The 22,510-nt window shown below is 42.9% G+C and overlaps 1 protein-coding gene across 1 annotated transcript in view; it reads left to right on the top strand.

The window, feature by feature from the left end:
- Positions 1-21,917, top strand: part of LOC122552235 (glutaryl-CoA dehydrogenase, mitochondrial-like) — a 31,253-nt gene extending 9,336 nt beyond the window's left edge. Inside the window, exons 2-11 of the mRNA XM_043694890.1 lie at positions 2,432-2,470; positions 2,729-2,872; positions 5,588-5,650; positions 5,815-5,985; positions 6,089-6,218; positions 9,890-10,106; positions 12,522-12,625; positions 14,953-15,078; positions 15,200-15,360; positions 19,135-21,917. Coding sequence (XP_043550825.1) covers positions 2,432-2,470; positions 2,729-2,872; positions 5,588-5,650; positions 5,815-5,985; positions 6,089-6,218; positions 9,890-10,106; positions 12,522-12,625; positions 14,953-15,078; positions 15,200-15,360; positions 19,135-19,208 — 1,229 coding nt within the window. The 3' untranslated portion in view covers positions 19,209-21,917. The remainder of the gene's footprint in view (positions 1-2,431; positions 2,471-2,728; positions 2,873-5,587; positions 5,651-5,814; positions 5,986-6,088; positions 6,219-9,889; positions 10,107-12,521; positions 12,626-14,952; positions 15,079-15,199; positions 15,361-19,134) is intronic.
- Positions 21,918-22,510: the final 593 nt, after the last annotated feature.

Genomic DNA, 22,510 nt, shown 5'->3' with positions numbered 1-22,510 from the left:
AAGTGACCACCTGTTCTAGTCCCATTTTTCAGCATTTGGTCCACAGCATTGGCATCGCAAATGCATCGCAATGTTATGAGGATTTCTGCATCTACCACCCTGACAGGCAGCGAGTTCCAGATTCCCACAACTCTCTGGGTGGGGAAAAAAAAAGTTTCTTCCTGCCCCTTACCTTAACGCTACGTCCTCTGGTCATTCTCCCCTCCATCAAGGGGAAACAGTTTCAGCGAGTTCCAGATTCCCACAACTCTCTGGGTGGGGAAAAAAAAAAGTTTCTTCCTGCCCCTTACCTTAACGCTACGTCCTCTGGTCATTCTCCCCTCCATCAAGGGGAAACAGTTTCTTCCTGTCCACCCTACCTATGCCTCTTTTAATTTTATACACCCATCCATTTGATTGGGTAGTGGTTGGATTGATTTGGTTTATCATTGTTAGCACTGCTGTCTCACAGCACCAGGGTCCCAGGTTCTATTCCAGCCTCGGGCGACTGTCTGTGTGGAGTTTGCACATTCTCCCCATGTCTGCATGGGTTTCCTCCCACAGTCCAAAGATGTGCAGGGCAGGTGAATTGGCCATGCTAAATTGCCCACAGTGTTAGGTGCATAAGTCAGGGGGAAATGGGTCTAGGGGATGGGTTACTCTTTGGAGGGTCGGTGTGGACTTGTTGGGCCGAAGGGCCTGTTTCCACACTGTAGGGAATCTGATCTCATTATCACATGTACTGAGATACTACATGTACTGTAGTGAAAAGTATTACAATAAACACCAAAAGAACTGCAGGATGCTGTAAATCAGAAACAAAAACAGAAGTTGCTGGAAAAGCTCAGCAAGTCTGGCAGCATCTGTGAAGGGAAATCAGCATCAACAGATTCTGAGGAAGGGTCACCGGGCCCAAAACGTTATCTCTGATTTCTCTTCACAGATGCTGTCAGACCTGCTGAGCTTTCCCAGTGAAAAGTATTGTTTTGCATGCTATCCAGACAAATACCTTACAGAAGTACATCAGGGTAATAGAACAGAATGCAGAATATAGTGTTACAGCTACAGAGAAGGTGTAGAGAAAGATCGAGAGGTGATCTTTACCACGTGTGATCTAGTTGTGATCTTTACAATGAAATTTGATTTAAATATTGTTTGTTCACTCAGTGCCATCACCAGTAAACTCTCAGAACCACAGAAATCTAGTACATTCATCAGATTTGATAATTCTTTTGAAATCTCTTAAATTGCTCTTAACACTTGATGCCTCGAAAGGATATGGGGATCAAGGTACCTGTGGTTATTAATTCTTCACTATTAGCCAGAACCTACAATTCTGATTGCCAGCTCAAAGAGAGTCCAATTCGTTACATGTGCACGTTAATTACAATTATCCATTTTCACTCTCCCCTTCCCAGAGTTTCCCTGAGCAATGTACCTGATGGCTCCCTGAGTTTTACAAACTCCATCCAACATATTGAGGACATTTGATTTTGCATACAGAGGAAGCTCGATTATCGGAAGGACGTGGGTGGGGAGTATTTCCCTCGGTTAATCGAATTGCGGATAACCTGTATTAATCTCTATATTAAGATGTTGAGGCTGGTGCAGTTCTGATTTTGAGGTTCATCTTTTGCTCTTTAAAACTGAAGGAAGTAGTCTGCCTCTCAAAAGGTGCAAACATTGCCATTGTAAACTGCAATTTAAGCTGTAGCCACGTAGCAAGAACATTGTGCTGCTGGTACTGAGGTCAGTGGAATTGTCAGTTGTGAACTGTAACAACTCAGGAACAGATTGAGATTTCTTTTTAACTTTTTTTGCCTGATGGTTTCAACAGCAGCAGAACGTAAAGCGCTTCCTTACTTAGAAGACCCAGTTCAGTTGTGTCCAATAACTAAATAACAAAACTGTGCATGATTTCTTTGGAGCAAAGCTACAATGAGTAAGATTACACCTACTCTTTGTACCTGGTTGAGGGGATAGGCTGGGGTTTTCTATCCAAAGAAATGGCATGAGTACCTGCAATTAGATTCATCTGGATTCTCAGACTCTAGTCAGTGAAAATTCTGGAATGCATTCCTTAAGAGCACCGTGGGTCTATCTACACCCAGTGGTTCAAGAAGGTAGCCCATCACCACCTTCCAGAAGGGGATTAGGGAGAGGAAATAAACATCGCCCTCGCCACTGATGCCCGCACCCAATGAAAAATAGATGCCATTTCTGGGCTACGATCATGTTTGATCACCAGGTCGGTTCTACAAAATGTCTAACTTCTCAAAGCACATAGATTGGCCTTTGGCTACACCTCCATTGCTCAAACATGGAGTTTATTTTTAGCAGGAAGCGACGTCAATGATACAGCTTATATAAAGGTTAAGAATTCATAATGGTACAGGAGTCCACAACCGTTCAGAACTCGCTACTGAAATTACCTCTTTGTCCCACTTTACAGAGAAAGATGAAAAGGTGGAAGAGCAGAAAATGACCAAATGTAAGTTGAGATTTGCAGTTTATTGCACTGATGTTCTTTTGTGCACTTTACACTTTAGTCCTTCTTCTGCATTGTATTCAGAGCAATGGTATGCTCCCAATTAAATTTGAGCAGTGCATTCATGGGTTAAGAAACCGCAGATGGTAGGAGTTAACCAGGGTTGTAAAGATGAGTACTTAACCCCTGCGTTAATGTCAAATTCGGTCACAAGGTTTGTTTGGGTATTTTTTAAAAATTTGTCTTTTTTCTCCCCCACAGTGCCTAAGGTCCAGTTTGACTGGCGTGATCCTCTGAACCTGGAAAGTCAGCTGACTGAAGAAGAAATTCTCATTCGAGACACTTTCCGCCAGTATTGCCAATCAAAGCTGATGCCAAGAATTCTTCTGGCAAACCGAAATGAAGGTGTGGAGTTTGACCTGAGGCTGTGGATTGGTTTGCACTCGATTCTTCCGTTTGTTGTCATGTGTCCCCAAGGCATTCCCCCTCGTTGTGGGATTTCAATGTTTAACAATCCCACTCCCAGAGCCTCAGCAGTTTGGTCTATCATTCTTCTCTTTTTAAAGACCAGTCCCAACCCACCACCTTCACAGGCAGAGGAAGGAAACATAGACACCTAGAAAGTAGGAACAGCAGTAGGAGACTGTAAGGACTGCAAATGCTGGGAGCCAGAGTCAATAGATGTGGAGCTGGAAAAACACAGCCGCTCAGACAGCATCCGAGGAGTAGGACAGTCAACGTTTCGACTGAGGAGGGCATTTTGACCCAAAACATAAGATTTTCCTGCTCTCCGGATGCTGTCTGACCTGCTGCGCTACATCCAGAAACAGGAGTAGACCTTAGAGGTTTGTGTAAAGATTTTTAGATCGGGTGCCGGTTGCCGTGGTTGTGGGTATGCTCGCTGAGCTGGGAAGTTGATTTGCAGACATTTTGTCTCCTGTCTCGGTGACATCCTCAGTGCTTTGGAGCTTCCTGTGAAGCGCTGCTGTGCTGTGTCTTCTGGAAGTTATTTGGTTCCATTCCTGCTGCTTTTGGTTGCCCATTCCAGATATTGTTTGTAAAGGCCAGTATATTGCGAGCAGGTCAATGTGTTTGTTAATGGAATCTGTGGATGAGTGCCACGCCTCTAGAAATTCCCTGGCTGTCCTTTTGTTTAGCATGGTCCGATGATCGTTGGGTTGTCCGAGTCGAATTTGTGGTCCTAGTCATATGTACGTTTGGCTACCAGGGACAGCTTGTCATGGCGTTTAGTGGCTAGTTGGTGTTTGTGGATGCGGATTGCTAGTTGTCTGCCTGTTTGTCCTATATAGGGTTTCATACAGTCTTTGCATGGAATCCTGTAAGTTGCACATGATGGGTCTTTTGTTCCGGTGAGGAGTTGTCTGAGCATGACTGTCATGAATCCCAGTGGTCAGAGAAGTCTGGCTGTTAGTTCTGAGATGTTTTCCGAAGAGTAGGCCATTCGACCCTTCGAGCCTGCTGCACCATTCAATGTGATCGTGGCTGATCATCCAACTCCGTCCCCTGTTCCCGCTTTGTCCCCCAAACCCTTTTGGTCCCTTTAGCCCTGAGAACCACAGCTATCTTCTTCTTGAAACGTTCAGTGTTTTGGCCTCGAGGGCAGGTAACAAATCCATCTCAGCCCAACCAGGGATTGAACCCTGTGCTGTTGGCACTAATCTGTCCAACAAGACTACCTGACTGAGAAAATCTCAGCAAGGAGTCTGAGGAATCCTGCGGTTGTAATGTGTGCGTTGTAGGCTGGAGTTATGGATTTTTAATGGGGGAGGTTCCAATTTCCTTCCACCTCAAGACTGACCAGGATTCTCTCCCACTCTTACTGCCTGCCAATGAGGTACTTTGGAAGGATTTACAGATCGGACTGAACCTGTTTGGCCGTGTTATGAATGCATCTTCTTTGGCCAAACAAGGCCTGGAATGGGATTCAAACCCATTCATACAGGGATGACACAGAGTCATGTGACCAACATTGTTTAAATGCAAGTAGTTAATTAAACAAAGCTTTTTTTACTGAAATAAAACATAACCAAAGCTCACTGTAGGAACTTAGTCAGACAAAAATTGCCTAAAGAAGGAAATTACAATACCATTGGCCAAACGAGAGGTTTGTTTTCACCAGTACCTATTTAAGCAGGAGAACGCGAAGTGGAGAAATGATATTTAAAGATGGAATTCCATAGCGTAGAGCCAAGCTTGGGCAGCTGAAGGGATGGCCTCTGTTGGTGGAGCACAGTAATTGGGCATGGGGAAGCCAGACTCTGTGTTTGTAGGGAGATTGCAAAAAGGGAGTTGAGAGACAATATTTGGATTTGGATACAAAGGCAGTACCTATAGCCAAAGCTCTGACCCAATCCAACAAACACAAGAGGTGATGGGTGTAGGGGAATTAACTGAAAGAGTGTTTTTAATATTCTTGCTGTCTGAAATTTCTGGGCTTGGAATTTTGGAGGTGGGGGAGCAATTCTCCTTTCAATTCAGATCCATAAATAAGTTCTCATTGTGTCAAAAACATATTGATTCAGAAAATTCTCCCGAACACATTCAGGAATTCATGACCCACTCTGCCCTTTACGTCGCTTCTACCCATGCCTATGTTCGAGTAATAAAGTTCTCCCACTATAATTATTCTGTAGCTTATGGTACTCGGTAAATTCTCTGTGAATTTCCTCCTCTATTTCTTGGGTAGCCTATAGAATGAAGCCAGTTCTAAAATACTACAAACTGTTTACACTACAACTACTTCCCATGTTGGCATTATTTTATTTATTCATGGGAAGTGGGCATTCCTGGCTGGCTAACATTTACCCGGCCGTCCCTAGTTGCCCCTTGAGAAGGTGTCGGTGAGCTGCCTTCTTGAACTGCTGTTGTCCACCATCCTGTAGTAAAGCCCATGTTAGGGAAGCTGAGGCTAATTTGTAAAACCCACTGAAATCAGCCAACTCAGCACAGACTGGGATTCAATCGGGTGCTGTCCTTGTTCGTTTGGGTTGGCCTATTAGATGAAAGATACCTGTCGTTAGGCTTGTGTTTTATTTTAGCCTGTATCCAAATGAGATTGTCTTCTGATCTGTCTTCTACACCATTCTTAATTCTATCTAGTGTTTCATCGTGAAATCCTATCGGAAATGGGAGAACTGGGCGTATTGGGCTCGACAATTAAAGGTAACGGACCCTTCAGTTAAACCCTGAACTGCAGTTTGAAAAGTTGTAAAGATTATATAGAGTTGTTTGTTTCTCTGTATTTATTTGAAAGCTGTTTGATGGCTAGGATTAGATCCTCAGTAAAAGAATTCAAGTTTTAATTATGAGAGATTCTCTGATTCCAGGCTATGGGTGTGCTGGCACCTCATACGTAGCCTACGGGCTGATTGCACGGGAAGTGGAGCGGGTGGACAGCAGTTATCGGTCAGTAATGAGTGTCCAATCCTCACTGGTAATGCACCCAATTGCAGCCTATGGCACAGAAGCACAGAAGCTAAAATATCTCCCAAAACTAGGTGGGTGACCCAGTCTGCCACCTCTGACCAGTAGCTTTGCTGTAAGTTGCTGCAAGCTGATTGAATCACTGTCTTGTGTTTCCCCACCCTCCTATTCTTGCAGCCAAAGGGGAGTTGTTGGGCTGCTTTGGTCTAACTGAGCCAAACCATGGAAGTGACCCTTCAAGCATGGAGACCAAGGCAAGGTACAACAAGAGCAGCAACACTTACACACTAAGTGGATCAAAGACCTGGTACGTACACAGGGAAACTTTTAGGGAAAGTCACCATAGTCCCGGGGGCTGCTCTCTCCTTAGACAGAGAGAGCCACGACTAGTGGTGAGGTTGACCTGAGGGTTACTATACCTCGGGCAAGGTTGAAAAAGCAGGACTTTCATGGTAACCTGATCTGGTCACTGTTGCATTTCATCCCAGCTACCAGCCAACTGTGCTAATCAATCCCCCAATCTTTCAGGAAACTATTCAGCCAGTATGTTATGGTAAACCTTTAAGATTGCGTTGGCCCCAAGTGCACCACTCTGTTCAGTTCAAAGTGCCACGCTTTAGCAAGGCTGGCCAGGCCTCGGAGAGGGAGCAGATGAGATTGACTGATTGACTAGAACCAGGGATTGAGGGACTGCAGGTCGACGGACAGAATGGAGTGACTCTGTTTGCTCTGCTTGGAGCAGAGAAAGCTAAGATGAAATTTTGATATGCGTTCAAAAGGTGAAGATGGCAAGGTTGGTAACACAGACACAACTGGCAAAAATGACAGAGATGGTATTGAGTTGTGATGTGCCCGAGGGGGAGCTGGAAGCAAATTCAGGAGTAACTTTCCAAACGGATTGCACAAATATTTGCAATAGGAAAGGAGTATTGGGGAATGGAATTATTTGGAAAACTCTACCAAAGAGCTAACATGGACACAGTGGAGCGAATGGCCTTTACCTGTGCTGCACAATTCTGTCATGCAATGGATTGGCTAAAATTGAAACTCCGATTGTATAATAGATCTTTATCCTACAGCCTAAATGCAACAGTGGATGCTGAAACCAATTGGACCAAAGTTCAAACTTGTAATTTTGAAAGACAAAGTTAGTAGATACATTTCAATGCTATCTGCTCCTATAATGTGGAGTAAGCTGACCCAGTGGGTTCTTGTATATCAAATCCTTTCCCTTGATGTGATTGAAATTTTCTCATATACTCTGGGTTACAAAAGCAAGAGGCTTCATCCTGTGTCCTGACCATCCTTTATTATCCATGAAGATCTGCTAAATTTCAGGCCACAAACACACTATAAACCCAGTGTTTATGTGGCCTTAGATGTTGGCTCTATTAGGAAATAGAACGTTAATTAAAATTCAGCAAGCTCTGCTAGAAACTGTCTCTCTAAATGCTGTTTCATTTTCTTTATTTGTAGCATATCTTTCTCTCTCGATCTCACACACACACACACACACACCCTCGCCCTCAATGCGGAGTAGTTGGGGGCAGTGTCACATCATGAATACACCTTCCATGACCAACAATATGGACAGGATGGTTAACCAGGCATTTAACACACTTGACTGCATTGCTCAATCCTTTGAGTATAGGAGTTGGGACATTATGTTAAGGTTGTACAAACATTGGTGAGGCCTGTTCTGGAATACTATGTCCAGTTCTGATCGTCCAGTTATAGGAAGGACATTATTAAGCTGGAGAGGGTTCAGAAGAGATTTTCCAGCATGTTGCCAGGTATGGAAGGTTTGAGTTATAAAGAAAGGCTGGGACCTTTTTCACAGGAGCATTGAAGATTGAGAGGTGACCTTATTAGAGGTGTATAAAATCATGAGGGGTACAGATAGGGTTAATGGTAGTTGCCTTTTCCCTAGAATAGGGATTTCACGATCGGGGTGGGGGCACATTTTTAAAGTGAGAAGAGAAGGATTTTTTAAGTCATGAGGGGCAAATTTCTTACACACAGGTTTGGTTTGTGTGTGGAATGAGGATGTGGGTACAGTTACAACATTTAAAAGACATTTGGATAAGCATATAAATAGGAAAGACTTGGAGAGATATAGGCCAGCAGCAGGCAGGTGGGACTAGTTTAGTTTGGGATTATGTTTGACATGTTCTGGTTGGAGTGAAGGGTCTGTTTCTGTGCTGTATGGCTCTGAGTCCTGAAGAGAGACTTGAAGCTGGGGTTTCTGGCTCAGATTTAGGGGATACTATCTTCCTGAGCCACAAGGTGGCCTCGATGTTCGATGAGGAGACAGTGACGCCTTTGCTCTCAGCCAGTGACACAGTTCCACTTTATCCACTTAATCCATGGTCACTTGGAGTAGACACTGGACAGTAGCGCTTTTAAAACAGGTTAGGAAAGGGAAAAAAAACTATCTTTATGCATTGTTGTCCCACATTCCTGTCTCCCCATGTTAGCCTTGCACAATTCTGATTGTAACTTGGAAAGATGTGTATAACTGATCTGGCAAACAATGGAATCCTCCTTTTATTTCAAGCCATTAATAAAGTACTGGGAATTTTCTGGCAGCCTCTGTAGAGAGAAGAACAGAGTTTGCATTTTCAGTGGAATATGACTTCTTCTTTTACCCGAAAAGTTCTGTTCCACTCAAAAAGTTGAATCTGTTTCTCTCTCCCCAGATCTGCCTTTCCCAGCAATTTTTTAAATATAATTTCAGATTTCCTGTATTTGTGGTGTTTATTTTATGTCTTAACCTTTTTTCAATATTTCAATGTTTACCAAATTGGAAGCTCCGTGGGGGGGTGGGGGGGGTGAGTTCACTTGTAGTTTGGGGGGGGTTTGCTTTCTTGGTCACTACCTCTGTCGATGACTCCGTTTGTTAGTGATCTCGATTGACACGTTCAGTACAGGACTGAGGGAGTGCAGTACTGTCAGAGATGCCACCTTTCCAAATGAGACCTTAATTGACACATCCTTTTTTAAAAAATTCATTCATTCATGGGATGTGGGCAGCATTGGCCAGACCAGCATATATTATCCATCCCTAATTGCCCCGAGGGCAGCTATAAGTCAATCATGTTGCTGTGGGTCTGGAGTCACATGTAGGCCAGACCAGGTAAGTCTCCTTCCCTAAATGACAATAGTGAACCACATAGGGTTTTCCTGCCAGTCAACAATGGCTTCAAGGTCATCTTAACTCTCTATTCCAGATTTTTATTGAATTCAAATTCCACCATCTGCAATGGTGGGATTTAAATCAGAGTCTGATGAAGAGTCATTTAGACTCGAAACATTAGCTTGCGCGCTCTCCATGGATGCTGCCTGACTCGCTGTGAAGAACACTAGGCCAACACCTCCCCAAGGCCACTAGCTGCTGCCTTGGCTCATCAATGAAGATTTCACTGCACTGTTTTGAAAACAGCAGGTGAATTATCCTGGCCTGTATTTGTCCTCTACCAACTTCGTTTAAAATACCGATGACCCGGTCATTTTATTACATTGTTGTTGATGATAGCTTGCTGCGTTCAAGTTGACCATAGCATTTCTTATGTCACGACCGCCCCTGCGCTTGACAAATTCTGAATTTAAAAAGAAGTGCTTTGGGATGTCCTGCGATGGTGACAAGACACTATATAAATGAGACTTCTCATCAAGTGTTGCTCGCTGTGAGTCTAAGCCATTAAGACAAATGCGTACCCAGCAACAACAATGATTAGGATCTGAAATGTAGACCTTTCCGATACTGTTGCTTGCTGTTGATCGCTGAAGCAAATTGTAGCTCCAAAGTCTGTCCTGGCTGAGATATAGTAATGGCATTGACTGGCAATTGAAGCCCCAGGATTGTGACATGTGACTAACTTGCCCTCTGAGGCGTCCGAAGCGGAGAGATCTCCCCTTGAATTGTTGCTGTATGAATTCTGTCTGTTTTGAATAACTTGAACCTGGTTTCCCGACTAGGATTACCAACTCACCGATGGCCGATATCTGTGTGGTCTGGGCTAAGTGCGACGATGGGAAGGTGCGGGGATTTATTCTTGAGAAGGGGATGAAGGGCTTGGCCACGCCAAAGATTGAAGGGAAGTTCTCTCTAAGAGCCTCTCTGACTGGGATGATTCTGATGGAGGATGTGGAGGTGCCAGTGGAAAATCTGCTGCCCGGTGCAGTGGGTCTCACGGTAAGTTCATACCATCAGCACAGCCACATTTTTCATTTAAAAAATCTGAATCCTGTACCTGCGTGAATTTCTAGTACACTTTACAGAAGATCACTGGACGGAGCGAGGAGTGAGGAGATGGGATGATCAACTGATAATAGTATTTGTTGTTTTTCTGTTGTTTTCTCTTAAAACTGGGCGTATTCGCATTCTCAACATCCTGATTTGATTTGATTTATTGTCACTAAGTACAGTGAAAAGTTTTGTTTAGCGAGCAGTACAGGCAGACCATAGCAAACGAGGACATTCAGATCATAGGGTGCTTAGGCAGAGTGAGGCATACAGGGTTATGGCTGCACAGGAGGTGTACAAATCAAGGTCAACATTAAGTTAAAAATCTCACAACACCAGGTTACAGGTTTATTTGGAATCACTAGCTTGCGAAGCGCTGCTTCTTCATCTTCATCACCTGATGACAGAACAGTGCTCCGACAGCTAGTTCTTCCAAATAAACCTGTTGGACTATAACCTGGTGTTGTGTGATTTTTAACTTTGTCCACACCAGTCCAACACCGGCATTTCCAAATCAAGGTCATCATTAGATTTGAAATTAGAGAAGTTCACCAGTCTGATAAGGACAGGACAGGGAAAAAGCTGTTCTTGAACTTGTTGGAGCGTGTGTTCAAGTTTCTGTATCTTCTGCCTAATGGAAGAGGTTGGAAGAGAGTATTACCTGCGTGGGAGGGGTCTTTGATGATGTTATGAGAAAAGTAGACCGAGTCCATTGATGGGAGGATGGCTTGTGCAATGGTCTGGGCTGTCTACAACTCTCTGTAGTCTCTTATGGTCCTGGGCAGAGCACGTTTTCTGCAGACTTTTCACAGTCTAAGGATGTGGGCTAGGCTGTTTAGGACAAAGATGAGGAGAAATATCTTCACCCAAAGATGAAGCCTGTGAAATTCTCTTCCACAGAAAGTGGCTGGGCCCAAAACATTGAATACTTTCAGAAAGGAGTTAGATGTAGTTCTTCGAGTTAAAGAGATGAAAGGGTATGGGTGAGAAAGCAGCAACGGGATACTGAGGTGGCTGGTTGGTCATGATCGTACTGAATGGTGCAGCAGGTTAGAAGGGCTGAATGGCCTACTTGTGCTCCTGATTTCTCTTTTTTAAAAAAACTAGCTTTATTTCTCTCAGAATTAACACAGCAGTAAGAGCTCATTAACAGTATATTGTGTTATAATCAGCCAATATTGTAAAGTGCTTGAACTGCCTGTATAGTTACCATTACAGCTGAGACCTAACCACTTTCTTGAGCGCTGCCATTATTGCATTCAGTGGCTTCATCTGAAGCATCTCAGGATTTATTTAAGAAGTTAAATTTTATTAGGAATTTTATTAAAGAGGCACTTTATCTACTGCCATATACATTGGACAGCATTTTATATGCACAGAACAGGGATGGAGAGGTTGGGTATCCCCAAATTAGCAATTCAGATACCGATCACAATTATGAGGAGACATGAGATGCTTAAGCACTCATCGGATAACATTGTTTTAATGATGAAGATGCTCTAGATAAACTTGTTGAATTGGGTCAGTTAAATAATTTATGTGAGATCTGGAAATGGCAATAAGTGACGTTTCATTGAGTGACTAGATGGATAAAGAAGAGAGTGGAAATACTAAATAGAAGTCTTTTTTTTTTGCTGAAAACAGACTCGATTCAAATGGGGAAGTCTCATGACCTCACCAGCCAAATCTCAAGTCTGGACGTTGGCACTAGTCAGTCAGGGAATGTCACTGTTGCTGAGATGATGGGTATGGTGCCAATATCCCAAAACCTAACAGTAAAGGTCCCTGTAGATTTGTAGGAAATTAAACAGGTGGGTTTTCACTTGTAACTACGGACTCTGCAATGGGAACACATTCAAGTCCAACATCAATAAACATTCCAGGATCTCTCTGGTTGTGTATTCTGTTAAATAAGCCAAAGTCCCTGTCTGCTCCCTCAAAAGGACGTTAGAAATAAATACATGGTGCAATTTTGAAGTAGTGCTGGGAATTTCTTCCCACCCCCAGTGTTCTGACAATCTTTACCCTTCACTTGCCGCCAAAATAAAATAGTCAGTGATCAAAAAGCTGTGATTGTAAATTGCCCATGCATATCCTAGCTTATCGTGTTTCAGAAGGTCCTTTGCTTTGAATGATCCTGAGATCATTCCTCTCTAGGAATGCACGTTCTGTTGTACCTTATCTTTTCAAGTGGAAGTAACCATCTAGAATGTGGTTTGAGGATGGGGACGCGAGTTATGGGTCATGTATTAAATCACTATAAACTCCAAATGCTGTACGCTCTACTTTTGTTAGGTATCCCGAGAGTGATTTTCGAATGTGGTTTGTAAGTGTTTTAATCGGTTGCTCTTTCTGCTGACCCAGGGTCCTTTCGGGTGTCTGAACAATGCTCGGTATGGAATCGCTTGGGGAGCCCTGGGCGCTGCGGAGTTTTGTTTGGAAACAGCCAGGCAGTACGCATTGGACAGGTAACAGCAGGAACGTGGTGACTACAAAAGGTTGCAGTAGCTTGGGTTTCTGTTAAATTCCATCGCCCCACTTGATGCAGGTGCTCAAGGAGAAGTCACTGGGGGTAGCTCCCAGACATTTGTTCAGGGTTGGCACGGAAACAGACCCTTCCATCCAACCAGTCCATACCGACCATTATCCCAAACTAAACTAGTCCCATCTGCCTGCACTTGACCCATATCTCTCCAAACATTTCTTATTCATGTGCTTAGCTAAATGTCTTTTCAACATTGTAACTGTATCCACATCCACCACATCCTGTGGAGGTTCATTGCACACACGAACCACTCTCTGTTTTAAAAAAAACTCTCACGTCTTTTTTAAATCTTTCTCCTCTCACCTTAAAAATGTGCCCCCCTAATCTTGAAATCTCCCACCCTAGGGAAAAGACACCTACCATTCACCTTATCATTCACTCATGATTTTATAAACCTCTGCAAGATCTCCTATGCTCCAGGTAAAAAGGTGCCAGCCTATCTAGCCTCTCCTTATAAATCAAACCATCCATTAATATCCATTGATAGCAGGATAAACCTTTTGGTTTGGCTTTTTTCCCAGATGCACTAGTTTCCGTAGGCATTGGTAACCAAATGGCTATTACATGTGAACCATGATAAAATGGTCCGGCCCAGTGGTCATCAGCTTATTCCAGTCCTGTCCTAAACCGGTATCACTGGCACAGTAGTGACTGGGAATGCCAATTCACTCATAAATAGACAGGCAGGGGGCTAGAAGAACATAGCAAGCCAGGCAGCATCAGGAGGTGGAGATGTTGACATTTGGGGTGTAACCCTTCTTCAGGACATCAGAAACGTCGGCTTCTCCACCTCCGATTCTGCCTGGCTTGCTGAGTTCTTCTAGCCTCCTGCCTGTCTAACTTGGATTCCGGCATTTAGATTAGATTAGATCACATTACAGTGTGGAAACAGGCCCTTCGGCCCAACAAGTCCACACCGACCCGCCGAAGCGCAACCCACCCATACCCCTACATTTACCCCTTACCTAACACTACGGACAATTTAAGCATGGCCAATTCGCCTGACCCTGCACATCTTTGGACTGTGGGAGGAAACCGGAGCACCCGGAGGAAACCCGCGCAGACACGGGGAGAACGTGCAAACTCCACACAGTGGGTCGCCTGAGGCGGGAATTGAACCCGGGTCTCAGGCGCTGTGAGGCAGCAGTGCTAACCACTGTGCCACCGTGCTGCCCACGGGTTTTTTTTGTCTCTAATCATCTCATAAAGGTATTCTGGAACCTCTGTACCTCCTAACCTTTACTACTAAGAAGGACAAAGATAGCAGAAACATGGGATCACCACCGCCTGCAAGTTCCCCTCCAAACCACACTCCATCCTGGCGTGGAATTATATCGGTCATTTCTTCACTGTCGTTGGATCAAATTTCGGGGAACTCCCTAACAGCACTGTGGGTGTCCCTATACCCAAAGAACTTGCAGCCAATGGAAGAGGCAGCTCATCCACCACCACCTCCTGGAAAATAACACTCACATCCTGTGAATGAATAACATGTTTTTTTTTTAAAAAGGTGACCTGGGCTAGGATTGGCGAACTGTACAGCTGAACGAACGTGGACATTTCCCAGTCTAAATGCCTCACCTATTTGCCTTTTCTGTAACAAAACCAAAGGCAGGCATCTATCAGTGTGGTGTCTGCTTCCATGGCCGTGCCAAGGTTACTCAGCGTAATGAGTCACTAGTTGAGCCTGGAATATTTGACTAACCACTGAATGTTCCAGTCATTCTGCTGTACTTTGAGCTCTCCACCTGTTCTTGCAGACATCTAATTTGGCACTTTGTAGAGTCCATCTTGCTGGAGAACAGCAAGCATGCCATCTCCCTACCTCCTTATCTGGATGTGTGCTTTCTCTTGGTGAGGTTTGACATGTGCAGAAATACACAGCTGTGCTGACAGTCTCTAAATCAGAGAAGGCTTCCACTTACTTAATAAAGAGCGATTCACTCATCCTGTTTGGGAACTATCACATTTACCTAGGTCCAGAGAAAGTGGATGCCAGAGAAAGTGTTTGAACAATCCTGTGGAATACCCATCTAAATCTCCATTGATGCGAGAATTCCAGAGATTAACAGGAGAGTAGAAATGTTTTGAGGCTGGAAGTAATTGGGGAAATAAATGTTTCAAGTTGGTGAAGGAATGATTAAGAGTGGATTATTCCCGCTTGCATCCTCCAGTCAGGAGGCTGTGGGGGATTTCCCTCTTCTGTTATTCTCTATCATCACCAAACGCTGACCTCCAATCTCATTGCAGGATTCAGTTTGGGGCTCCCATCGCGAGAAACCAACTCATCCAGAAGAAGATGGCAGACATGTTGACGGAGATCACACTGGGTCTTCATGCCTGCATCCAACTGGGTCGATTGAAGGAGGAAGACAAGTGGGTATTAATTACAACCCCCTGACTCTGTAACTCTGAGTTAACCAAGAAGCCACTCCACCGAGGTGTTGGCGGTCATGTTTATTCGCTCCTTTATTTTAAACGTGTATCTGTACCGTAGGGCTGCTCCTGAAATGATCTCCATGCTGAAGCGCAATTCCTGCGGGAAGGCTCTGGATATTGCAAGGCAAGCACGTGACATACTGGGCGGAAATGGAATTTGTGATGAATATCACGTAATTCGCCACGTCATGAATCTGGAATCTGTAAACACTTACGAAGGTAAGGAATTCTTTTCATGATCCAGACAAATTCCCTTCTGGAACTTCCCAAGATTTCTGCCCCTGCCACCCTTTGGTGAAAGGATTTGTTGGGTTTGGACCAATAGAAACTGATTCCTTTGGCGGGAGACCAATATTAATTTGGTAAATATCTGGCAAAGAGAAATAGGACACGCCTTCTATCTTTAACATTGGATGATTCACAATATACTATGCAGCTTAAGTGCAGACCATTTTTCCTTATTCATTCTCCCAGGGAGAAGGTCATTCTTTTTAATCACACCTTTGGGCCATATGGGACTTGAACTCAACCTTCTATCCCAGAGTAAAAACAGTACCATGATATGCCACAAGAACCTTTTTAAGCTTTTTAATCTATGCTCCCTAGTCTTTCTCCACTGAGTGTCAGCTCCTGTCAATCAAAATTAGGGCCTGCTTTATATACACACTCAATTGACACAGCATTTGCAACATTGGCAAACAATGGGGGCTAGCTTTTTTTAAAAAAAAAATTAGACCTAGACCATTCGGGGGAAATGTCAGGAAGCACTTTCTCAGGCGAAGGGTGGTGACCAGCTCTGCACAAAATGCTTGGAGTCAGAAAATGAGTCGAAAGGAGTGTCCTGATGAAGGGCTAATGCCCGAAACACCGACTCTCCAGCATCCTCAGATGCTGTGCTTTTCCAACACCGCATTTTTCGACTCTGACTCTCCAACATCTGCAATCCTCACTTTCTCCTAGTCAACAGAAAATGTCAAAACCGCATTCATAAATGTTTGAGTTAATTAAGGGTTACAGGACCAATGTAGGGTAGATGGAGTGGGGATACTAGGCAAGATCTGAGTGAATAGTGGAGAGACTCAAGAGGCTGAAAAGCCTTGTCCTTTTACCTCCTCTCTCTACACTGTTCCCAACCAGTTTGTTGGAGCTTTCAGGCACAGTGCTGCTCTCCTCCTGAAAGATTTAGCTTGGCAAGCTGTGACATCTTGAGGAGTTGGAGAAATTTGTGGACTTGCTAACACTTGTCAGTAGAAAGTCACTGGGGGCAGTGAAAATTTAAGACCCCTGGGAGAGGCAAAAGAAAAGCTCTCAATCTATTCACCACCAAATGGGAACGTGCCTTGTGAGGTTGAGCTGGAGTTGAATTATTCTGTTTGTCCTTACTCAGTCAGCTTGGCTTTTCTTTGAAGACCCAAGAAAGAGGAAAACACAGCTTCACCTCTGTAGCACATGAGTTTTTATTCTGTACCTACCTCATTGCAGTATATGGGCCTGAGCAATTTTAAGACAGATCTACCTATTTAGCCTTGCAGAGCGGGTGGATTTTGTAGCACAATGAACTCCATTTAATAAATGTTCCAATGTACAGTAGTATACAGGCTCACAGAAATAATGGACCACAATGTCAAGAGAACTTACAGTAGCTGGCTCAGACACCAACACTTGTCAATTCCTTTTCGCCGCTTATGGTGGATATCTTGTGGTGTTGTCTGGACACGGTGAATTTGCGTGGGTGACTTCGGTCATGTTGTCCATATGGAATTCTTTTCATGTATCTGATGCCGTAGGTCAATAAGATGCAGGTGTGACTGCATGTCATGTGTGGTGTTACAGATACTTGTCATGTTTTTTTCCCCAATAGCAAATTACTGTGCAGCTCCCCAGCTTCACTCGGCTCTTGTATTCACCATAGTGGGTTAAGGCTTCCTGATGTCACATGAGCATTACAAAGGAGGAAGGTCATTCAGCCACTCAATCTACTCAGAAATGCTTCTGCAAACAGCACGTCCTTTTTTTAATCACTTCTAAATTTATGCTTGAACCCGCACCCCTCCTCTCACCATTGAAGTTAGTAATTCAGGATTCACCAATTCCCGTTCCTGGTCTGTCTGATTCATGGGCCTTTCTACCAGAACTGAAGCTCCTAAAAGTGAAAAAGAAACCAACGAGCCTTTTATGTTAACGGGAAATCCCTGAGTGTTTGACAGTGAGGTAGACCAAAAAATGGTGAATTATAGACAGGTTAGCTTAACTTCTGTAATGGGGAAAATGCTTGAATCTAGGAAGAAATCAAGGAAGAAATAGCAAGGCATATTGATAGAAATAGTCCCACTAGACAGAGACAGCATGTGTTCACGAAGGGCAGGTCATGCTTAACTAATCTACTGGAATTCTGTGAAGATATTACGAGCATGGTGGATAGCGGGGACCCAGTAGATGTGGTGCATTGAGATTTCCAAAAGGCATTCAACAAGGTGCAGCACAAAAGGCTGCCTCATAAGGTGAAGATGCAACGCTAATGTATTAGCATGGACGGATGATTGGTTAACTAACAGGAAGCAAAGAGTGGGGATAAATGAGTGCTTTTCTGGTTGGCGATCAGCGACTTGTGGTGTGCCTTAGGGTTCAGTGTTGGGACTGCAATTATTCACAATTTACATACATAATTTGGAACTGGTGTAGTGTGTCAAAGTTTGCAGATGACACGGAGATGAGTGGTAGAGCAAAGTGTGCGGAGAATTGTGAGACTTTGCAAAGCGACATAAGTAATTTAAGTCAGTGGGCAAAGGTCTGGCAGATGGAGTACAATGTTAATAAATGTGAAGCCATCCATTTTGGTAGGAATAACAGTAAAAAGGACTATTACTTGAATCGTAAAGAATTGCAACATGCTGCTTGTGCAGAGGGACCTGGGTGTCCGTGTGCATGAGGCACAGAAGGTTGGTCTGCAGGTGCAACAGGTAATTAAGAAGGCAAATGGAATTTTGTCCTTCATTGCTAAAGGGATTGAGTTTAAAAGCAGGGAGGTTATGCTGCAGCCGTATAGGGTACTGGTGAGGCCAAACCTTGAGTACTGTGTGCAGTTTTAGTCTCCTTTCTTGAGAAAGGATGTACTGGCACTGGAGGAGGTTTACTCAGTTGATTCTGGAGTTCAGGAGGTTGTTTTATGAGGACAGACTGAGTAGACTGGGATTAAAGTCATTAAAATTTAGAAGAATTGGAGGGGGAGGGTCTTATGAGGGTTATGTTTAGAGGATGGGTAAGTGGAAGTGAGGGCACAAAAAGATCAACCACGATCTTATTGAATGGCTGAGTGAGATCAAAGGGCCAAATGGCCTACTTCTGCTCCTAGTTCTTGTTTTGTCTGCAGTATAGCCCATTTCTGTAATGTTAGGAAGACAACACTCTTGCCATTACTTTGGATCAATGTGCAGGTTAGGTGAATTGGCCATGGGAAATTGCCCCATATTGTTCAGAGATGTGAAGGTTAGGTGCATTAGTCAGGGGTAAATGTAGGGCAATGGCTTTGGGTGGGTTACTTTTCGGAGGGTCAGTGTGGACTTGTTGGGCCAAATGGCCTGTTTCCGCACTGTAGGCATTCTATGGTCAGGATTAATTTTGTGACTTTGTTCTATCTCCGACATTACCAAGTCTCCATTAATGACCACAATAAAAGTAATTTTGGAATTAAAGTGACCATGAATGGTGAATGGGGAAATTGAATAATGATCAGTGAAGTTTGTGTGGGAGTGATGCCACAGGCTAACATGATACATATTGCTGGCCACATATGTCACACATCCACTTACCTCTGAACTGTCTAGCACTGCTCCCTCCAGCAGACTCTGATTTAATGTGCCCGCTGATGATCAATGTTCAATGATCATTGAGGATGATATCTTTTTAATAAAGGCTAAGAGGGACTGTTGATTATTTCTGAGACATCTCCATTCTAATTAAACCTAATATTTTCTTTATTAATTTGTTCCTCAGGTACTCACGATATCCATGCCCTAATCCTTGGCAAAGCCATCACAGGTCTGCAATCTTTCACTGTACAGAAATAGTCCCAGCTCTTGGCTGTATGACTTCTGAAAATCAGCACTTTGTCGATTTTGGTTAGTTTGTTTTCAACCAAATTCTGTCTCAGCCCATGATATGTCTGCTGTTTTGAACAACTTGGCCTCTTCAGGTACAGAAGTAGCTCAGCTTTCAAAACTCCTTGTTATTCTAATTGTATAATCCGAGCTCAGAGGGCAGACATTTGCCTGCCTGGTTTTCAATAGAGCTATTTGATTAACACTGCACTGTGCTCTTTCCTCAAGACTCTCCCTTTTGAATATTGTCCAAGTACGTTTTGGAAGGTATTACGGATTCTGTTTTCAGTATCATTGAGTGCATTCCAGATTATATTTCATTGTGTTTAAGAAGAACAATAATCCTATTTCCCCAGTTCTTTTCCAATTAGTTTTCCAAAACTGCTTAATTTGAAACAATTCTGTTCTTTTTAGTTCTGCTTCTGAATTGATAATTCAGCACTTTAGGTTTGAAAAAAACTTTTTTAATGGACAATGAATGTGACATTTTCAATTAGAGTTTTTTTAAAAGTTTTTACTTTTTGTCTTATTCTTTACTTCAGTCCAGAGTTAGACCACACATTGAAACCATTAACACATTTTAAGTTTACTTGCGCAGAAAATCCAGTATCGCATTCAACGTCTCTGCATCTGAATTTGAGAAAGGATTAACACGACGTCAGACAAGTGCTGAAATATTAATTCATTCATTTGTGCCTTGGATTTTTTTTAAAAAACAGCTACATAACAGTATGTCCTCAACCGTAAACCTTTTGAATTATGTTGACAATTTGTTGCTTACCCTAGCATCCCCTAAAAATGCACATATTTATCAGATGATAGAATGAGTACTTTATGCTTCTATTCTTTGCAATAATGTTACTTTCCAATCAGAACTGGGAGGACATGACTCCCACTCTTTCCCTTTTGCATTCTGTCTCCATCTAATGAACCTAGATTGCCATTAGTTACTATTCCCTATGTAGGAATCCATCGTCGTATTAATAGCTAATGGTTTTGAGGTTTGTGGGGAAGAAAGAAAATCATGAATCCAATCCCCCCCCCCCCCCAAACAAATTGCAAAACTCAGTTTAAAAGCTACAAAATTCCCTCTTAGGAGCACTTCTTCCAATAAAAGACCTCGTCTGGTCTTCAGGGCTCAAGGACAGTATTTTGAACCAGACTGGTTCAGAATACACAAGGGTAGGTATGTGACTAGAAGTTCATTGACACTGCGTTGAATTGTTTAAATTCGATGGAGTCTCTTGAGAGTTCATTGAATCTTAACTGTGTGGACTATAAGTAGGGTGTGTCTCGATGGCAAGAGTGAGAGGGACATTACACATTCCAAGCAGGAACTGCCTGTGAGGACTTCAGTGGCTTCCCTTGGAGACTCTTAAACACGACAATGTGTTTCGGGTTGTGTTGGTCTCCTGGTTGATGAAAAGGAAAGAAAGCATTTTTCCGACATGTGAAATACGCCTCTTCACAAAAGACTGCGTGATTTATTGCCGAGCTGACAAGATCTGTATCTTTTGAGGCTTGACACTTTGGTGAGATCAGTCTTTGAATTTTACTTTCTAAAACCAAATAAGCCCTTCCCATTGTGCCTCTCTGACCACCTTGTGCTAAGTTTCCTCTGCATTCAACTGCCAGACACAGTGGAAATCTGAAATTGTCAGGTGTATCAATTGAGTTTCTTTTGTCCTTCTGGAATTGAGATGCTTCCCCTATTTTATACTTTTTCTTTGCCATGTCCCACTAAGAATGAAAGCTGACTGTATTGTTGTACATGTGGGGTAGGGCTGAACAACATGTGATGGTAAATGGTGCTGTGTCACCGTGTCCTTTGCCAACACTGACATTTCAAAAAATAATTGCTTGTGAAGTTTGTGTTATGTTTATAAGCAATAAGATAAGAATTTAATAAATAATTTGCAGTTTGTAGGTGTTTCTAAAGCAAATGTCTCTTCTGTAAACATCAGAATGCATGGGCACTTTAGAATGTATTCCATAAGCCATATTCTATTGCTGAGACCTAGATATTAATATGGATTTGGTTATCTCAATTTGATTTCAGTTTTCTTTTGTTTCTTCCCACCCCAAAAAAAGGAAGCTGCAAATCTTGACAATTTGCAAGTTCTTCAGAAATGAATAATAATGATTCTCTTTGTAGACATGTGCTCATTTTGTTGTTAGAATTATGCCTGAGTTCTTTCTTCCCCAATGCCCAGTCAATTCTGCTCCAACAATAACCTCCCGTCAGTACTTTTTCTTGAGTTCACAAGCAATGGGTGTAATTTGAAATTGGGTATCTTGTCCTCTAAAACGCAGCAGAGATTGGACATTCATGGGGACATTTGAACTGTGTGGCTAGGGACGGTGCTGCTAGGGGAATGAGAGGAAAACAAATGAGTGGATGAACATTGAAGTGAAAGGTCCCTGAAGTAGAAACCTGGAGATTCCTGATCTAATTCTGACTGGTGATATGTGAACTCTGTGAAGATCGGCCTCCTATATTCAACAACATGGATGCTGTACAGATACACAAAAGTCTACTACTCAGACGTCCTGCTGGATATTAAGCAGTGTGTGCAAGAGGATATTCTAACTCACTGCAGGTTAATTTTCTAAATTTATTACACACTAAGCCTTGTATCTCATTGTTGTCGCAAATAAATGGATTTGTTTTAACCTGTACATCTGGGTCTGAGTTTGTGGTACTTTCCCTTTAGGGGAGAAAAGGTAAGTTCTCCACAAGTCACAGGTGCCAGTTTAGTGTTACGGCACAGTTTTCACTCTGAGTCTGTCTGAAGTGAGAGAAACTGAACTGCAACAGTCTCTTCTGTTTTGTAAAACCAATAGAAAACACTGATTACTTTGTTAACTGAAGGACCCACTCTGATGAAGTTTCTGATTTAAATAATGAATCTGATTTATTTTGGAGGGAAAAAAGGGAAAATATTTACCAGCAACATAAGCATGCATTCTATAAAGAGGATAGTTATCCATCTGGTAAGTTTATTTGAAAGCCTTGTTTTTTTCAGTGAAATATTTGTATAATTTCAGTAACCCATGAAGTAACATAGAAAATAGGAACAGGATTAGCCATTTAGCCCTTCAAGCCTGCTCCACCATTCAATATGATTGCAGCTGATCATCCTACTCAATACTTTGTTCTGGCTTTCACTCCTTACCCTTTGATGTCTTTAGCGTAAAAATATATCTAACTCCTTGAAAACATCCAATGTTTTGGCTTCAACTGCTTCCTGAGACAGAGAATTCCACTCTTG

The sequence above is a fragment of the Chiloscyllium plagiosum genome, chromosome 8 (genome assembly GCF_004010195.1).
Source record: "Chiloscyllium plagiosum isolate BGI_BamShark_2017 chromosome 8, ASM401019v2, whole genome shotgun sequence".
In the NCBI taxonomy this organism is placed as follows: Eukaryota; Metazoa; Chordata; class Chondrichthyes; order Orectolobiformes; family Hemiscylliidae; genus Chiloscyllium; species Chiloscyllium plagiosum.
This window is presented reverse-complemented; position numbering and strand designations above follow the sequence as displayed.